This window comes from Oncorhynchus keta, chromosome 37 (assembly GCF_023373465.1).
Source record: "Oncorhynchus keta strain PuntledgeMale-10-30-2019 chromosome 37, Oket_V2, whole genome shotgun sequence".
Lineage (NCBI taxonomy): Eukaryota > Metazoa > Chordata > Actinopteri > Salmoniformes > Salmonidae > Oncorhynchus > Oncorhynchus keta.
Window position 1 is genome coordinate 12630466 of NC_068457.1, and position 17687 is coordinate 12648152.

General features: G+C 45.4%; 1 protein-coding gene and 1 pseudogene across 13 annotated transcripts in view; both read left to right on the plus strand.

Moving 5' to 3' along the window:
* The window catches only part of LOC118383054 (bromodomain adjacent to zinc finger domain protein 2B-like), a 71369-nt gene extending 63881 nt beyond the window's left edge, over nt 1–7488 (plus strand). For all 13 annotated transcript variants that reach the window (XM_052499207.1, XM_052499205.1, XM_052499204.1 and 10 more), the window contains 11 exons: nt 97–391; nt 519–1505; nt 1706–1985; nt 2411–2566; nt 3266–3426; nt 3624–3952; nt 4423–4558; nt 4759–4905; nt 5140–5483; nt 5688–5831; nt 5998–7488. In XM_052499207.1, the coding sequence (XP_052355167.1) occupies nt 97–391; nt 519–1505; nt 1706–1985; nt 2411–2566; nt 3266–3426; nt 3624–3952; nt 4423–4558; nt 4759–4905; nt 5140–5483; nt 5688–5831; nt 5998–6154 (3136 nt within the window). In that variant the 3' untranslated portion in view covers nt 6155–7488. The remainder of the gene's footprint in view (nt 1–96; nt 392–518; nt 1506–1705; nt 1986–2410; nt 2567–3265; nt 3427–3623; nt 3953–4422; nt 4559–4758; nt 4906–5139; nt 5484–5687; nt 5832–5997) is intronic.
* A 1517-nt stretch (nt 7489–9005) lies between these two features.
* Nucleotides 9006–17560, plus strand: LOC118370228 (WD repeat, SAM and U-box domain-containing protein 1-like; annotated as a pseudogene).
* The last annotated feature ends 127 nt before the right edge of the window (nt 17561–17687 follow it).

The window sequence follows — 17687 nt, forward strand, 5'->3', positions numbered from 1 at the left end:
TGGTGTGTGTGTGTGTGTGTGTGTGTGTGTGTGTGTGTGTGTGTGTGTGTGTGTGTGTGCTTCTGAAAGCTCACCTGTGTGTTTCTCTCTCTCCAGGTTGAGGACCATCCATGCCAAACGGACTGGGAAGAGAGATGCCAGCATGGGAGGGGAGGAGGCCCAGCCCCTTGGTACGCCCTCCTCTGGCCTCAAACGCAAGAGAAAGGCCGGAGCAGAAAGCGACGACGACGATGATGAAGACGAAGACAGCGATGACCTGGCTGATGAAGATGACGAGGAAGAGGAGGAGGAGATGAAGAAGGCGAAGAAAGTGGAAACGTGTGACGAGGACGATGGGGACCAATCAACTAGTGTGGAGGAGCTGGAGAAACAGATAGAGAAGCTAGCCAAGGTAAGTCCTTCCTTCCGGAGATCTGAGAGTTCCATCTCTATGGAAGAACAATACTAAATAGTTAGATATTATTGATTCATTGATTTAGTTATAACTCAGGTCATGGCGTTGTTGCTTGGTTTCACAGCAACAGCACCAGGTGAGGAGGAAGTTGTTTGAGGCGTCCCACTCCCTGCGCTCCATGATGTACGGCCAGGACCGGTACCGCCGGCGCTACTGGGTTCTGCCCCACTGCGGAGGGGTCTTCATCGAGGCCATGGAGAGCGGAGAAGCTGCAGGAGAGCTGGAGAACGAGAGGGAGAGGAGGAGGGCGGCAGCAGGGGAGGTGCACATCAAGGAGGAGCCACAGGAGGAGGAGGTGCAGAAGAAGAAACCTGGGGGCGTTGGCGGGGAGGAGAGGAGCGTCTACACCCCCGTGGGGTCAGAGGAAGGGAAGGAGGAGAAGAAAGGTTCTCCCAATCTTTTCCTCTTGCAGTCAGCCTCTCTCTCCAAACTGACCACGCTCCTCCACGTAGCTAAGGAAGTTGCCAAGGCAACCCGCGAAGCCGAGGCAGACCCCCATCCCAAATACAACGGCAGCCCCACTCCACTCTCTGTTACCACGACAACAATAACAACACCACCATCCTATCCCGCCCACAACGCCTCTCTACCCGCCTTACCTACAAGCCCCTGTGCGTCGACGGCACCCAACCTGCCATGCGAGGAGGCCAAACCCGGCTACCCCTCCTCCACCTCGTCTCCCTCCTCGTTCTCCTCCCTCCTGAGCCCCCCACCCCAGCTTTTCAGCCCTATGAAGAACTCCACCCTAATCCCTAACCCTCCACAGCTCCAGTACCTCCCCAGTGACCAGCTCCTCAGGGTCCTGACAGAGAGGAGCGGTCACTGGTTCACCCTGCTCCCCCGCTCTCCCTGTGACGAGACCTCCCTCACCACCTCTCCCTCCCCAGGGCCCGGCCCTCTCCAGTCCTCCCCGCTGCCCTCCTCCAGCCTCACGCGGCCCAGGTCTCCCCCGGCCTCCCCCGCCCTGCCTCTCACCCCCTCGGCAGCGTCGGCCTCAGCCAGCCCCCACCATCCAGCTGGCTTCATCAACTACCCTCTGTCAGCCCTGCAGGTGAGTACGCTGCCAGGACAGACCCCTTGTCCTAATGATTTATACTGGTAGTAGAAGCTGATAATGGAAAATCCTATGAATAAATGTAACATCAGAAGAATGTAGGTTCTGTTTGAAGCTATAGCCCTAAGTGTAGTGATACACATTAGTTTTTCTAATCATGATATTGAAGTGTCTGTGTATGTATCTCTCCCCTCTAGGGTAAGGCTGGCGGGTCGTTGCTGGGTCTCTCAGCGTTCTGCGGTGGCTGGCCCAGTGGAATGCTGAGCCCCAGCCAGCTACCCTTCTGCAGCAGCCCCCTGCCAGGCCACTCAGGCCTCAGCTCCGTGGAGGGCAGTGCCAACGTGGCGCCCAGCGTCTCCAGCAAGAGCGAGTCGCCTGTTCCTCCCGGCGAGAAGCTCTCGTCCACGGTGCCCTCTCCCGCCATGATGGAGGTGCCCAAGCACTCGGATCACCCCACACCACGGCCCATCCCCGAGGGTGAGTGTGTGTGTGCGAGCGAGCGCGTGTGTGGGATGAGTCATATATTTATTCAGTTAACCTTTAGTCATTCACTGAGTCATAAGAATGAATCATTTATTTTGTTCCACTGGGTGGAAGAAAGGAATATCTTGAGGAGAGAGAACAGCACTGGAGTGTGTTCTGTATCAGAATACTGTAGATCTATTTCAAGTGGGCATTATATTGTCTTCAGTTCTTTTTCTGAAAAATGTCTATTTGTTTATTTATTTATGTGTGTGTTGTGTGTGGTGTGTTGTTCGTTTGTGGTGTGTGTGTGTGTGTGTGTTGTTCGTTTGTGGTGTGTGTGTGTGTGTGTGTGTGTGTGTGTGTGTGTGTGTGTGTGTGTGTGTGTGTGTGTGTGTGTGTGTGTGTGTGTGTGTGTGTGTGTGTGTGTGTGTGCTCAGAGATGCTGTCAGGCTGGTGGCGGGTGTCAGACATTGAGGAGCTGCGCTCCCTGGTGGAGTCTCTCCACAGCCGGGGAGTCAGAGAGAGGGTCCTGCACCGACAGGTGCACAAATACATGGAGCTCATCCCACAGGTCTGCACCAAGCACCGAGACGGTGAGTACTAATTCTGACACGAACACAGGCGGTAGGTCACTCAGTTGGTTGGCTGGTAGGTCCCTCACTTACCCAATCTTTAGCAATCCGCATAGCCTTTACAGAGTAGATTTAGCCAACAGATCCCGATGAATAAAGTAGCTTTGATTTTGTGTCAGTGAAACTGAGCAGCACTCCGACTGGCAAGCCCAGACTTTCACAAAGACTTTTGCGTTGGAGTCTGATTGAGCACTGTGTTATGACAGCCCCGAGTAGTTCTACCCCTACTGAGCACACTCCAAGCACCTGCGCTTCACAATGAGTTGACATTTGGTACATGACGCATGACTGACTGCTCAAAATGAGTCTGACATCAAAGCCAGATTAGTTAACGTTCACATGGTTTCTGATTGAACAGCTCTTTGTGTCTGGATATTGAATTCTTAATCTCTGTGTGTGTGTGTGTGTGTGTGTATGTATGTGTGTGGTTTGTGTGTGTGTGTGTGGTGTGTGTGCGTGCGTGTGTGCGTGTGTGTGTGTGTGTGTGGTAAGAGTGTGTGTGGTAAGAGTGTGTGTGGTTTTGTTGTTGCGTTGGGGAGAGAGTATCGAGCGACAAAAGCAAGGCCGAGGGTGTTGGGTCTGATGTGCGAATAATATGTATGCGGCGTCTATGGAGTGTATGACTGGTCTCTAATGCCGTCCCGCCTCCCCCATCTGCAGCGGCCATGATAGAGCTGTGTGAGCTGGAGGAGAGCCAGGTGAGTGTGGAGTCAGTGCGGGGGTGGTGTGTGGAGGAGCAGGCCATGGAGATGGACATCGCTGTGCTGCAGCAGGTGGAGGAGCTGGAGAGGAAGGTCACCACCGCCAGCCTGCAGGTGAAGGTAAACAACAACAACGACATCAACAAATGAGAAGCTTCCTTTTATTATAGCTCTCATCCTTATCCATTGGAGAAAATATAGGCCTCTGTTTGAAAGTAGTGAATGTTAACCAAGATCTAGTGACAGTGGCCAGGGAATAGATTGTTATTTAAGACCGTAGGAGTTTGAACCTAAATTACCCAACATTCTTTGCGCAGGGCTGGATGTACCCCGAGCCCCAATCAGAGAGGGAGGACCTGGTCTACCACGAGCACAAGCCCCTCCCCAAACACCAACCAGCGGCGGGCGGCGCTGACGACAAAGACCAACCGGAGGACAAGGCGGACCACAAGGCGGGCGGCGTGGTGCGTCACGCGGACAACCCTCTGGACATAGCGGTGACGCGGCTGGCGGACCTGGAGAGGAACATCGAGAGGAGGTACCTGAGGAGCCCCTTAGGTACCACCATTCAGATCAGGCTGGATAATGTGGGGGCTATCGGTACCGTCACTGTCCCCGCTCCCTCCAGTAGTGCTGACAGGGAAGGGTAGGTCATCCACTCACCATTCAACACTTCTGTGTGCTTTTTCTGTGTCATTTTTCAAAAACACACCTACCTATGCTGTCCTCTTTTTGCTTTTGCCTCTTTTTTTATTGTGTATTTTATGGTCGTCTCCTGGTTTGGGGTTTGACTCACAGTGTGGTGAATGTTTTTTCCTGTTGATTTTTACTGGCCGGCTGCATGGTGTTATGCGTCAGTAATTCCCCCCCTCCCACCATTATTTTCCCTCCTCTCCCGCCTTATGCATAGGTGTCATCCCTCCCTGGCAGTGTGTGTATCTGTACCCATATATCCCTGCTGCCCCCCCAGAGGCTGTGTGTCTGTGTATGGGCAAGTGTTTGTGTTGGAAAGCGAAGGATTGAGCGTGTCTACATGCCTGCATGCGTCCGTGTTCCGACTTTCCGTTTCCTGTTTGTATGCGTCCATCCCTCTGACATCTGCGTTGCCTTCCACAGGGGCGAGGAGGAGGTGGCCCATGGGATGAAGGTGTGGAGGAAGGCCCTGGGCGACGTCCGCAGTGCCGCCCAGCTGGCCATGTGTCTCCAGCAGCTCCAGAAGTCCATCGCCTGGGAGAGGTCCATCATGAAAGTGGTAAAAGCTCAACAACTGTAGCTGGCTGGCACGGCATTTCAATATGTTAGGGAAGTGAACACTGTGTGTCATTGGAGAGCATTTGAATCCCAAGGCCATTTCAAGTCCCATAGGGAATGGATTCCAATGTAAATCTTGGTAAATGTTGATTCGTAATCCATCCCTTGGGTTTGAGGTGACACTGTGTTGCCTGCTTTCAGTACTGTCAGATCTGCAGGAAGGGTGACAACGAGGACCTGCTCCTGCTGTGTGACGGCTGTGACAAAGGCTGCCACACGTACTGTCACAAACCCAAGATCACCACCATCCCCGAGGGGGACTGGTACTGCCCCGCCTGCATATCCAAGGTGACCCAAATTGTCCAGGCCACTATTCAACATTTACATATCCTACCTTACTGTAGAAGTGTGTCAGCCATGCATATCAGGCATGTACATTATTTCAAAGTACATCATGTAACTGTCATTTTCATATCATATATTATTTCAAAGTAGGTCATTCAACAACACTGTGTACACGATATGCTAAGTGCCATTGCTTTGTAAGTACATCTGCATGAATCTTTGTCCTCCTCCCCTCAGGCAAGCGGCCCGTCTCCCAAGAACAAGAAGCTGCCCAGCAAACCGGTGGTGGGTGGAGGCGGGAAGAAACCCACCGCTGCCGAGGCCAAGCGGAACGGGAAGCAGGCCGGCAACAGTAACGGTAACGTGGAGGTGTCAGAGGACGACTCGGCGAGCGCCAGCGGCACCCCGAAGAAAGGAGGAGGAGCGAAAGAGCCCCCCAGCAGGAAGAGGAAAGGAGAGGAGAGCCCCGCCCTGTCTCAGGCCCCGCCCACACCTCAGTCACCCAGTCAGGAGAGCCCTGTGGTGTGTGTGAAGAGAGCCAAGACAGCCAGAGACAACAACAGAGACCTGGGTTTGTGCAGGTACTGCACTACAAAATTAAACCTTTGAGTCGTTTTCTAAGCACAAGTATCAGCACTTTAATCAGTGAGTTGCTGATGGAAATGTAGATGCGGGTTGTAAATGTATTTGCCTGGGGCATTGCGTTCAGCCTCTTTTAAATAATTGAAGGTTCCAATGTACTGTTAACATTCCCTTTTGTGACGTGTGTGTGTTCTCTTCTGCAGGGTGCTCCTGGCTGAGTTGGAGCGTCACCAGGATGCCTGGCCCTTCCTCAACCCCGTCAACACCAAGGGGATCCCTGGCTACAGGAAGGTCATCAAGAAGCCCATGGACTTCGCCACCATCAGAGAGAAGCTCGTCAGCAGCCAGTGAGTTCACTATTAATATGACACTGTTACTATCCACTCCCTAGTAGTCACACTATGACTAACCCAGAGTTTTTTTTGCTGATCTAGTCACGAAACCAGGAAAATATAACATAACAATTGAGTGTTTTACTCATTTACTCGAAATGATCTGTTCCTCTCGTTTCAGGTATCAGAATCTGGAGACTTTCATTATTGACGTCAACCTGGTTTTTGATAACTGTGAAAAGTTTAATGAAGACAATTCAGACATCGGGCGAGCAGGACACAACATGAGGAAGTTCTTTGATAAGAGATGGACAGAGCTTCTCAATGAAATAAACTAATCCATCAATTTGGGTGTTTGTTTTACCGATCATCATCACTGTCTCAAACCAGACCTCAAGTAAAGTTCTATTTCATAGCAGAGGCACCACGTTTTGGGAACGACAAGATGATGATGCTGGTCCGTCTGTACTTTGGGACGAACCCGGGGCAGTTAAAGTGAAATGTCAACAGACAGACTTGTAACGCTGGTGTTGCTACAGTACAACAGGGATCCAAACACCCAAAGAGTCCCACACAATGTCAACCGGGTGTCTTAGTGCAATACCATTTCCTGTTCAAGATCATTGCACTGAATCCTCATCCTGCTCAACCACCCAAGATGCATCTGCGGTAGAATACTTTCCACTACTTGTAAATAGACGTTTTATTTTTATTTAATCGTATTATAGTGAATGTATTTAATTTTTTAACAATTATTTATGAATCAATAAATAAAATAAAAAAGGTCCACATCATTTTCTATGAAAAGGAAGAATCAGCTCAACTGCTTTGAATCGAAAGGAATGTCTATCTTTGTGTTTGACTTTTATTCCATTTTTTTTCCCAAATATGAAACAAAGCCAAGAAAAAAAATAGCTGTTTACACTGTTCTATGCTTTTGGGCACCAGAGGACTGTAATCATTACGTTAAAACTGTACAACTGCATTTAATTACAAAAATTGCAGAAAAACAGTCAGACAATGGTGATACATGTGTATATACTGTTTATTAATGTCAATATTCAAGTCTTGTTTGGAACGAATTGTTTAAAATATCAGATATTGTTTATGCCTTAGAATGATTGTAGCATTCTATTCTATTTTAGTGAAAGTGATTAAAAAAAACATTATAAATATTGTTTGTACAATATATACATATCCTCTGCAAACACTGTGGTATCCTTAATCTTGGTAGTGCCTACCCTTCCAACAGGGGTGTAGGGGATATCATTTTTTTGGTTTTTCCATTTTTATGATGACATTATTTTTATATAATTTAAATCCAACATGGCCTCCAAAGTCTGACAGTGACACAGTAATCATTCCTCTCCATACAGAAAGAGAAAAACAAACGACGTTTAAGTATTTTTTGGGTCTTTTTTTCCATGAAACATTTCCCCATATCTGCCTTGCCACAGTACAGAGGACGTAAGGCCATTTGTAACCACTGTGTTTGAATCTCGCTGTGTGTCGTGGCCTAATGGAGGCAGCTAGAGTTTTTTTGTACCCAAGTCAGAGTACTTGAAGTTACTTTATTTAAGATATTGTGGAAAAAAAGTATCATTCTTTTTGTAGGAGCTTTATTTTTCACTAGTGTGTGTCACGGACCTATTAAAGGATGTTTTTCAACCTAGTTTCACTCTGGGTGTGTTATTTTCCCTCTTCTACCTACCCTGTGTCATGAGTCATGCAATTTTAATTTGGATGATGTGAGTGGGGAAGAGAATACCATTTTAGTTTTGCAATGCTTTTGGGTAGCACATGAATGTAGTACCTATTCAATTTAGAGCCTATTTTGGATGTCTTTCGACCTAGTTTGCCGCTGGGTGTGTTATTTTCCCTCTTCTACCTACCCTGTGTCATGAGTCATGCCATTTTAATTTGGATGATTTGTGTGGGGAGGAGAATACCTTTGTAGTTTTGCTATGCTTTTGGGTTGCACATTAATGTAGTACCTATTCAATTTAGGGCCTATTTTGGCCGCTCAAATCACCTACTTCTACTAGCCCTTTTGTTCACACAAATATAAAATCTAGCCTATGAGTATATGTTGATGAATAATAGGGTTTAGATTAGAATCTAGATTTTGGAGATCGAGTCATTTTTAGATCTGTCAAAACATGAAAGGGTAGCCTACAAGGAGAACCTTCAGGTTGCTGTCATTGTGAATGGGTTTAATGTTGTTTGGACATGATTGATGGGTGGTCCTCCAGTTTAAAAAAAAAAATTTGATAACGCATTTCCTGCATTTTAAAGGCCCAATGCAGTCATTTTTATCTCAATATCAAATCATTTCTGGGGAACAATTAAGTAACTTACTGTAATAGCTTTCCATGAAAATTGTCAAAAAGAAACTACAATTATTTTTAAGCAATCAATGGTAGTGACAGGGGAATGTGAACATCAAACCAAATATGGAGTTGATTTCAGGTTATTTTGGTCACAGGGATCACAAGGCCCTCACCCTTCCATTGATTTTTAGCTAGTGATGGCTAAAGTTAGCTACGTTTGTAGTGGCTGTTTAAAGACAACAGATATAGCCCTCTGGAATATTATATTCACTTATATGCCGATGATGCCTATGTTTTCCTAAAATATCAACATATATCATCGATAAAGAGGTTTGTTTGGAACCTCTCTGTACTGGCTCTGACATTTCCGACTTGTTAACTGGTTGTAGTTATACACATGCCTGTTCAACCAATTAGCAAGTTGGAAATTTCAGAGTTACGACTAGCACGTGAATGCGGCTATGGGTATATGACTTGGGTGACTGGAGTCTTTGACCATTTTTAGGGCCTTCCTCTGACACCGTCAACAGAAAGAAATAGTAATGGAATATTTTTGTAGGCTAACTCAGCCATTGATTCGTTGGACAAAGCCTATGAGAAAATTAATAGAGCTTTTATATGGTTTTTGGATAAACTATCTCATGTGCTTTGTTCTATGAGATCATTTTAAGCATTTATGCAAACAAAAAAAGCACAAAACCTCAAAATCACATAAAAGGCTTCATAATTCATAAAGTACACATTAACTGACTGATATCTCATAGAACAAAATGTATAAGATCCACCCTAAACCTGTGTTAACCTCAGACCATATTTTCGACGTTAATCTCAAAACCATATTCCTTCCCCATGAATTTTCCCACATGGGAATGGCTGAACGAACTCACTTCTGGTTTTTATTACTGCAGGTTGCAAGCTCCATGGCTCATACTTCGAGAAGGGGACGAAGCAGCATCCCAAAATTGCGACGGGAGTATGGGCAAGTGGGTGTGTCGAAATGAAAGTAGTGGGCGTGTGGAAAGTAGTGGGTGTGTCGAAAGCGCTCTGCTTTACGTTAGACGGTTTTGATTGTTTTTTAAAATGTATTTCTTGAGTGGCAGCAAATCTGCACAATTAGCTGATTCCCTGTCCATTCACCCACTCCTTTCGACACACCTACATGGTGCGTTCAAGATAAATGGGAACTCGGATAAAAAAGAGGTCAAATCATTGCGTCAGTGATCTTAAGGTTGGTTCGTCGAAGCTCTCGAAAGAGGCCTCTCGGCAGAGGCCCGAGTTCCCATCTTGGAATTCTGAGGATGACCGTTCAAAACTACTTTTCCAAATCAGAGCTCGTTTTGTCACGTGTTCCCAGTTGTCCTGAACGCACTGACGTTTGGGGGAAGGCCATCATGGTCAGCTGACCATATGACAGCGTGCATGACCAGGAAGTAAACAATGAACATAGACTCACAAAGAGGTAAGAAAATAAACACACATCCCACTTTAGTTAGAATATAAAATAATACTGGCTCTGTATTTACATGCATTTGTTATAATACAAACTAAACAACAGGAGCATATAGTGATGCTGTTGCACGAACAGCTAGACTAGCTCAAGGGTTAGTTAACTAGCTAGCCAGCAGATCCGACACCTTATGCTTGCTTATAACTAAAGCTGCACTACAGGGTCGGACAGGCCGTTTGCATGAAGGTGCACTATACTTAAATCACTCCGCCATTTCTGGTTGCTAAAATGTCGAAGAGTTCGCCAAATTCCAATTTATGGGTCATAAAAAGCAAGTATAGTGTAGATAATCATTTTACCATCTAAACTGCTGTGAAATATATTTTCAATAAACAAAAAATATTGTATTTTCAGCTGTTTAAAGCTGGTGTACAATACCGAAAGTAAAAGATGCAAAAACGAAACTTAAGAACGGGAAGCACAGAAATAGTGCACAGAGAACAGCTCTACTGCTTATTAGACTTGCTTTCAATGAGAATGGTAGATCTATAACTCACATTACTATGTGAATTTGGTTGGCTCGCCCAAAAAGTGACATATTGCAGCTTTAAATTAAGACACAGTGGATATGGCTCGGAAAACACATCTAATTCCAAGGATAAATTGTACTTCGAATACTCCCAAATGTTACACAGAGAAGATTGAAAGACTGCTAGTTTTTGAAAAACTGCCCTTTTATAAAACAAACTACTGATTTCAACACCCAAAAGAATGGCCCGCAATGTCATGTGTAATTGTGGTGCTGAAACTAGTTTCACTAGGTGCGCAGCGTAATTTGTGGAGTTCAGTTTTATTGGCTACATGTTAACTAGCAGTAGCCACAGCAGCCATTATGGAATGGCACATTGCGCTGAACAACAAAGGAGCTGATTGGCTGACACTGCCATTCCAAAATGGCTGATGTGGCAACTGCTATTTAGCATGAGGACAAAAAGTGCAGTTTTCTGGAAAAACTAGCAGTCGTTCAATCTTGTCAGTGTAACAGTTGGGATAATGGGACAATTGATTCAAAGCTCCAAATCAAGTTCTTTGTCATCCCTGAGTTGAGGTAAGTTTTCTGAGCCATATCACACGCCAGCTCTGCGAAGCCTGTCCGACCCTTTAGTGCAGCTGTAAGCAAGCGTAAGGTGCTTGTTCTGCTCGCTACAAACTACCCACTGTGCACAGACCTCAGTTCAACGTATAGTTTTGATTGACATTTGGTTGAGTTGTCAACCAATGTGAAATCAACAAAACCTTTCACCATATCATTGGATTTAGCTTAAAGTTGGGTGGGAAAAAAATACAAATCCCTTACGTTGATGACTTTTTGCAAATCCGATTAGTTTTCCACGTTGATTCAACGTCATCACATAGTTTTTTGAGGCTTGAAATGACGTGGAAACTATGTTGATTCAAACCGTTTTTTCCCAGTGGGTAGTAAGTAGCGTATTTGCTCAAATGCATGCGATTGCAACCTCTCTGCTCTGACAACACATGGTTTCCAGGTGTGGCAAGCTGTTTGGATAACAACGAGTCTAGCTAGCTATCTTGTAATCATTGTAATGTCACACAGTTAATAGTTCTATTCTATTGTCAAAGGGATTCATCAAGACCAACTCAAATGGCGTCCCTGATCTGCCCCCTGCAAGACCATCGATGTCAACTGGTGCGCCTTCTCCCCGACACTGCTGCCCACCTGTTCAGCTGACAAAACCTTACGAATTTACATTACCCAAGACTTTTCCCGAAGTCCCATAATCCCCAATCTCTGGCCACGGCTACGGCGTCCACTGTTGTTGCTTCAGCGCCTGTGGTCAGTATTTAGCCTCGTGTTCAACAGTTGTGTGGTCAACGGACACCGGTGAGACGGAGGCAGTGCTGGAGCATCCGGGTAGGAACCCTGTCAGGGTTTGCGCCTTCTCGCCCCGACTCTTCACACCTGGTTTTGGAGGTGTCTGATGGCACTTCAGGGCTTTGGGGTTTCCCTACGAAAACTTTGCACAGGTGAACTTGATGGATTGATATCGTTTATCTCCATGTTATCGAAGCATAAATAGACCTGCAGGTGTTGCCTATATCAAGTGAGTCTTTGCTGGCCTCTGCAGACTGATGTTATGTGTTGTCTCTTGCGGAGTGTTCTTAAATGATTATTTGTCAACAGTGAATGACACCACTGTGGTGGCTTGCTCCTTCAACCCCTGTGGCCAGATGTTTGTCACTGAATCTACGTATGGGGACCTTAGGCTGTGGGCCCTGGACATGAACCAGCTCCATGCAGAGAAGAACAATCACGACTCGGGGGTCACCTGCTACTGCTTTGGCCCCAAGATACTCAGTGGTGGTGGTGATGATGATGATATTTTCCTCTTTGGGTTTGGCCTGTTCCCAGATCTGTTTGTACAAACATGACAATGATCATAGGAGTTGTCTATACAGTACAACATTTTGATCTGGGACCAGGCTATCTTGGAGTCTCCATATATGGGAATTTGTTGAGACAGGTGTTTGATTAATTTGTTCCCGTCTCTCAGGTAGCGGTGGAGTAGAGTTCCGCCGGGCCTCCTGTGGACAAGGCCGCACGCTGAAGGTATGGACCGTCTCTAGGTCCAACACAGGCAGTACGTTGACCACACGCTATGGTTATGCAAATACCCTGTTTAACGTCGAACTGTGTGCATATGTTGATGTGGTGGATGTGTGTTCACAATGAATGATCTGAGGGTGTCGTCCATCCGTCCCCTCTGGCCCGTAGGTTGTAAGATGCAGCTGCTGCACATCCTGACCGGCCGGTCTGCCCCGGTGCTCTCCTGTGCTTTCTCTGCAGACGAACAGCTGCTTGTGTCTGGGTAAGTCCCCCCCGTAGGTGATCTAAGGCAAAGCACTCTCACAGTTGGTCAAGATAAAGTTGTACATTTACTCCAACTGGCCACAAGGGGGAGAAGTGTGTTGCTTTTTTACCATGGCCTTTTCTGTTGCAGCTCAGTGGACAAAACAGTCACATGATGCTGTAAGACACTCGAGCTCTTTTCATTACCGTAGATGTCATTTCAGTTTAACTCCCCGTGTTAATGTTCCACACAGAAACCCATGAACACCGCCCATCTGAACTTGAGTGTTGTTGCTTTTTCAGAGCCAGGGGGCTTTGCTCTACACATTGAATCAACACGAGAGGTAATCTTCCTTCTTACCCTTGGGGACATCGTCGCATCTCAACGGCCTTCTTCGAATAGCCTACTTTTTTAAAAATGTACCTTTCCGTCCTCCCTCCCATGATCCTTTGCTGTAGGTACGTGACGCCGTGCGCCTTCTCTCCCAGCGCACCCCTGATCGCCACGGTTTCTATGGACAAGACTGTCAATATATGGAGAGTAGAGGATGGATGCAGTGGCCATGGTGGGTAACACACACACACACACACACACAGATGGACAGAAGTCTAAGATAGGTGTATTGACATACTGCCAGTGTTATTGGCATTAAGAATGCCATTAGCATTCTGAGTCACGGTGTGAGGTTCCTACGTACTGTTTCACTATTTTCTCATGTAAACAAAGATCCTGTTGACTTAATGGTGATTACAGCCTGGTGATTATGTGCTGTTTTTGCATAAGCTCTTTATTGACTATGGCTTAATTATGTTTTTATTCTGCCAATCACCATCCCTCTCTCTGCATGGTTCATGGGGGGGGGGGCTAATCTTTACCTGATGAGTCATACATTTTCTCCCTCATCTGCACCACTCACGTCCCATCTGCTCATTGAAAGCAGTGAGGGATGGAGGGTCTCTGTGAAACCTAGGAGTCCCACTGCTATCAAAGAGGGCTTTTATTGAGCACCCAGGTGATAATGCCTTCTGCTAATATGGCTGAGTCTTTCATAGCCTGTTGTGTTTCCAGGTGACTTTTTCCTTGAAGCACTGCCTGGCGAGTTGCTTTTCTATTTTCACGTGTATTCAATGTATTAGTGTACACAGTGTACAAAACATTAAGATCACCTTCCTAATATTGAGTTGCATCCCTCCCCCGTTTGCCCTCAGAACAGCCTCAATTCATCAGGGATTCATCAGTTTATGACATGGAAAGAGCAGGTGTTCATAATGTTTTGTACACCCATTAGTTGTATGGGCTCACAATGCTTTCTTCCTCTCATCTGACACCTGACACCTTTCCAAAAACCTATACACAGCTCTTTCTAAGAGAGGCTTGTCAACAAAAGGCTTGCAATTCAATGACTGTAAATACATTCATGTTCATCGTTTTAGTTGACAATGGTATTTTTTATATTTTTTTTATGCTGAGTCTTACTGAGCTCTACATAATGGACTACATTTTTCACATCTTGTTATCCAGTTGAAACTGCAACATTCTCATGTGGAGGTGGGGATAGTGACTAAAAAGCACTATAGAAACGTTTGATGGATTACACATTAACTATAGTAACAGCATGTCATTGAGAGATACTAATGTGCGGTCACTTCCTGTTTTCCGACCGATCAGGCAGAAAGTTGCCGGGTCACTGCAGACTTCTGGTCAGTGATTGGTCAGAGGAGGGCGTGTGAGGAGGGTCTGGAGACGCTGGTGGAGAACTTCAAGGCAAACAACATAGATGGAGCTGAGCTCGTCAGACCAAGGAGAGACTGGCCTCAGAACTCAACATAGGTGGGGACGGCACATCACGCCATCGACTAGACACATTATCATTGTAACATGTATTATCATGCAGCTAATTGTGCATTATCGTATTCTACACATGACCTACTTGTCAGTCTGGTATCTGAGATCAACATTTTGTACAGTAGCTGGAAACAGAGCGTCATCACCTACTCAGCCTGGAATATTGTTTTAAGTAGGGGGAGGGACAAATGAAAAACAAGGTGGACATTGAGGAATGAATGTTAATGAGATTTCCTCAGGATTACATACATTTGAACTGTACAGCATTAGATTCGATTAGATTAGGCCATGTGTATTCTGCTTTAAGATTTCTGCCCCATTACATAACACAATTACTCATCCCAAAATACATATCAAGTAACATAGAAAATGGTACACACCGAATACCATTTCCGTCTGAAACAATTCCAAAATCCATCTGAAAATGTGACTTACAGATTTCGGTGGATCTGTATATCTTCTCTTTTAAATACAGATCTTTCACGCTAGTGAGGAAAGCCAGTTTTCCCAACTTTTTCTCTGTGAGGTGGTCGGTGTCGGTCTGTTGTTGGTCTCTCATGCTAATAGCAACCATGGTAACCAAACAGCCGTGTTCTCTAAAAGAGATGAATCTCTTAGTAGACATGGGTGTCTCTCTACTGTCTCTGAGAGTGAGAGATGGCACCATGCCAGGCTGTTGTCTTCCTGATGGAGGGCTTTTTTTTTTTTTTTGTGTCGAACACACACACTGACCTCACTTTACTGTAGTCTCCATGGTGACTAGGAAATGGGTCATGTACGCAGTGTGTTCAAGCCAGGATATCACGTCCACAAATGATGCAAGCTCCGTTGGCCAATGTACCATTTTCCCTTAACTCTGCCTGGTTGTTTCCTGTTGGTGTACTGTAGAGTCTGTGGGGCTGCGCAGTATGGTCCTGAGGAAGGTGGGGGAGCTGAAGAGGGGGGGTGTGTGTACCGGTGTTCCTGATGAGTTCCTCTGTCCAATCACCAGAGAGCTGATGAGGGACCCTGTTATTGCTGCAGGTGGGACACGCCCCCACGGCAATCTGTCTGTCTGGTTGTGCCTTTTTTACATATCTATTGCTATGCTACAGCATTTTTTGTAATACAGTGGCGTGTTTTTAAAGGATGCAAAACACACTATCCATCTTGTCTACTTTTTCTTCTGAACAGATGGGTTCTCCTCTGAGAGGGAAGCGATTTGAGAGCTGGATCACAACCAAGAATCGTTCCAGCCCCATGACCAACCTGCCCTTACGGACACCACATCTGACCCCAAACCGAACCCTGAAGATGGCTATTCGACGCTGGAGGACCAGCTAGTGAGAAATAGGGATGCAAGCGCGTCTCTCCATCCCTTTTCAATCCAAAGATGGTCTATCCCTCAGTTAACTTCTGACCAAAAGTAGGCTCGTAGTACATAAAGCTATAAATGATGTTTTCAGGTTGACCACACAGAGCTTCGATTCAACCCCTCACTGTGTCTGCACTCACACATATCTGTTGGGATGAAACTACTTTGAGAATATATATATATATAACTCATGCATGTTGACCATTCGGAAAGTATTTAGACCCCTTGACTTTTTCCACATTTTATGTTACAGCCATATTCTTTAAATTAAATGTTCAATCTATATGTTCAATCTATACACACTACCCCATAATGACAAGCAAAAACAGGTTAGACATTTTTCAAATGTATAAGAAAATAAAAACCTATTACATTTACAAGTATTCAGGCCTTTTTACATTTGTTGAAGTACCTTTGGCAGCAATTAGTCTCGAGTCTTCTTGGGTATGAAACTACAAGCTTTGCACACCTGTATTTGTGGAGTTTCTGCCATTCTTCTCTGCAGATCCTCTTCGCCCCAGTCTGAGGTCCTGAGTGCTCTGTAGCAGGATTTCATCAATAATCTCTCTGTACTTTGCTCTGTTCAACTCTCCCTCGATCCTGACTAGTCTCCCAGTCCCTGCTGCTGAAAAACATCCCCACAGCATGATGCTGCCACCACCATGCGTCACAGTAGGGATGGTGCCAGGTTTCCTGAAGATGTGACGCTTGGCATTTAAGCCAAAGAGTTCAGTCTTGCTTTCATCAGACCAAAGAATCTTGTTTCTTATGGTCTGAGTCTTTAGATGCCTTTTGGCAAACTCCAAGTGGGCTGTCATGTGCCTTTTACTGAGGGGTTTCCGTCTAGACACTCTACCATAAAGTCCTGATAGGTGGAATGCTGCAGAGATGGTTGTCCTTCTGGAAGGTTCTCTGATCTCCACAGAGGAACTCTGGAGCTCTGTCAGTGACCATTGAGTTCTTGGTCACCTCCCTGACCAAGGCCCTTCTTTCGATTGCTTCGTTTGGCCTTGAAGCCGGCTCTAGGAAGAGTCTTGGTGGTTCCAAACTTCCATTTAAGAATGGAGGCCACTATGTTCTTGGGGACCTTCAATGCTGCAGAAATGTTTTGGTACTCTTCTCCAGATCTGTGCCTCCTTTGACCTCATGGCTTGGGTTTTGCTCTGACATGCACTGTCAACTGTGGGACCTTTATATAGTCAGGCGTGTGCCTTTCCAAATCATGTCCAATCAAGTTGTAGAAAAATCTCAAGGATGATCAATGGAAACAGGATGCACCAGATCTCAATTTCGAGTCTAATAGCAAAGGTTCTGAATACTTGTGTAAATGAATTGTTTCAACTTATTTGTAACGAATTTGCAAACATAAAAAAAAAAAAAAAAAATGGTTGCTTTGTCATTATGGCTATTGTGTGTAGATTATTATTCAAAATCCTCAGTCAATTTTAGAATAAGGCTGTAATGTAACAATGTGTAAAAAGTTGTGGGGTCTGAATACTTTCCAAATGCACTGTAGGCATTTTGAAGGGATACTGGTGTCAACAACAGAAGTGTTCAATCTATGGCTGAAGTTCTATAACAAGGGATAGCAGGTGTCGGTACACACACAAGTTTACACACGGGTGTTTGAAATGAGGGGAAGGGAGATGACATTTCGAAAGGGAAGACTGTTGTCATTAGTTTTCCAAAGAGATTTTATTTCCCCATGATTATGGTGGTAGTGCTTGAGCATAGTCTGTATAATGTGTCGCATAGCTCACAAATCAAAGATGGCAACAATGTACAGGTGGAATATCTGCATCTCACCAATAATACCCTTACAAGCTATTCTGTACCTTTACTGTAAACTGTTAATGTTGTGCACACAAACGAAATAAATCCCATCGACTTTTCAAATATTTCTCTAGCTGTGCAAAAATAACTATATCAAATATATTGTTCTTACAACTGACCAAGCCGTCGGCACAGTAAATACATTAACATAGACCGCAACAACAAGCAGTTACAACAACGTCCGTAGGATTA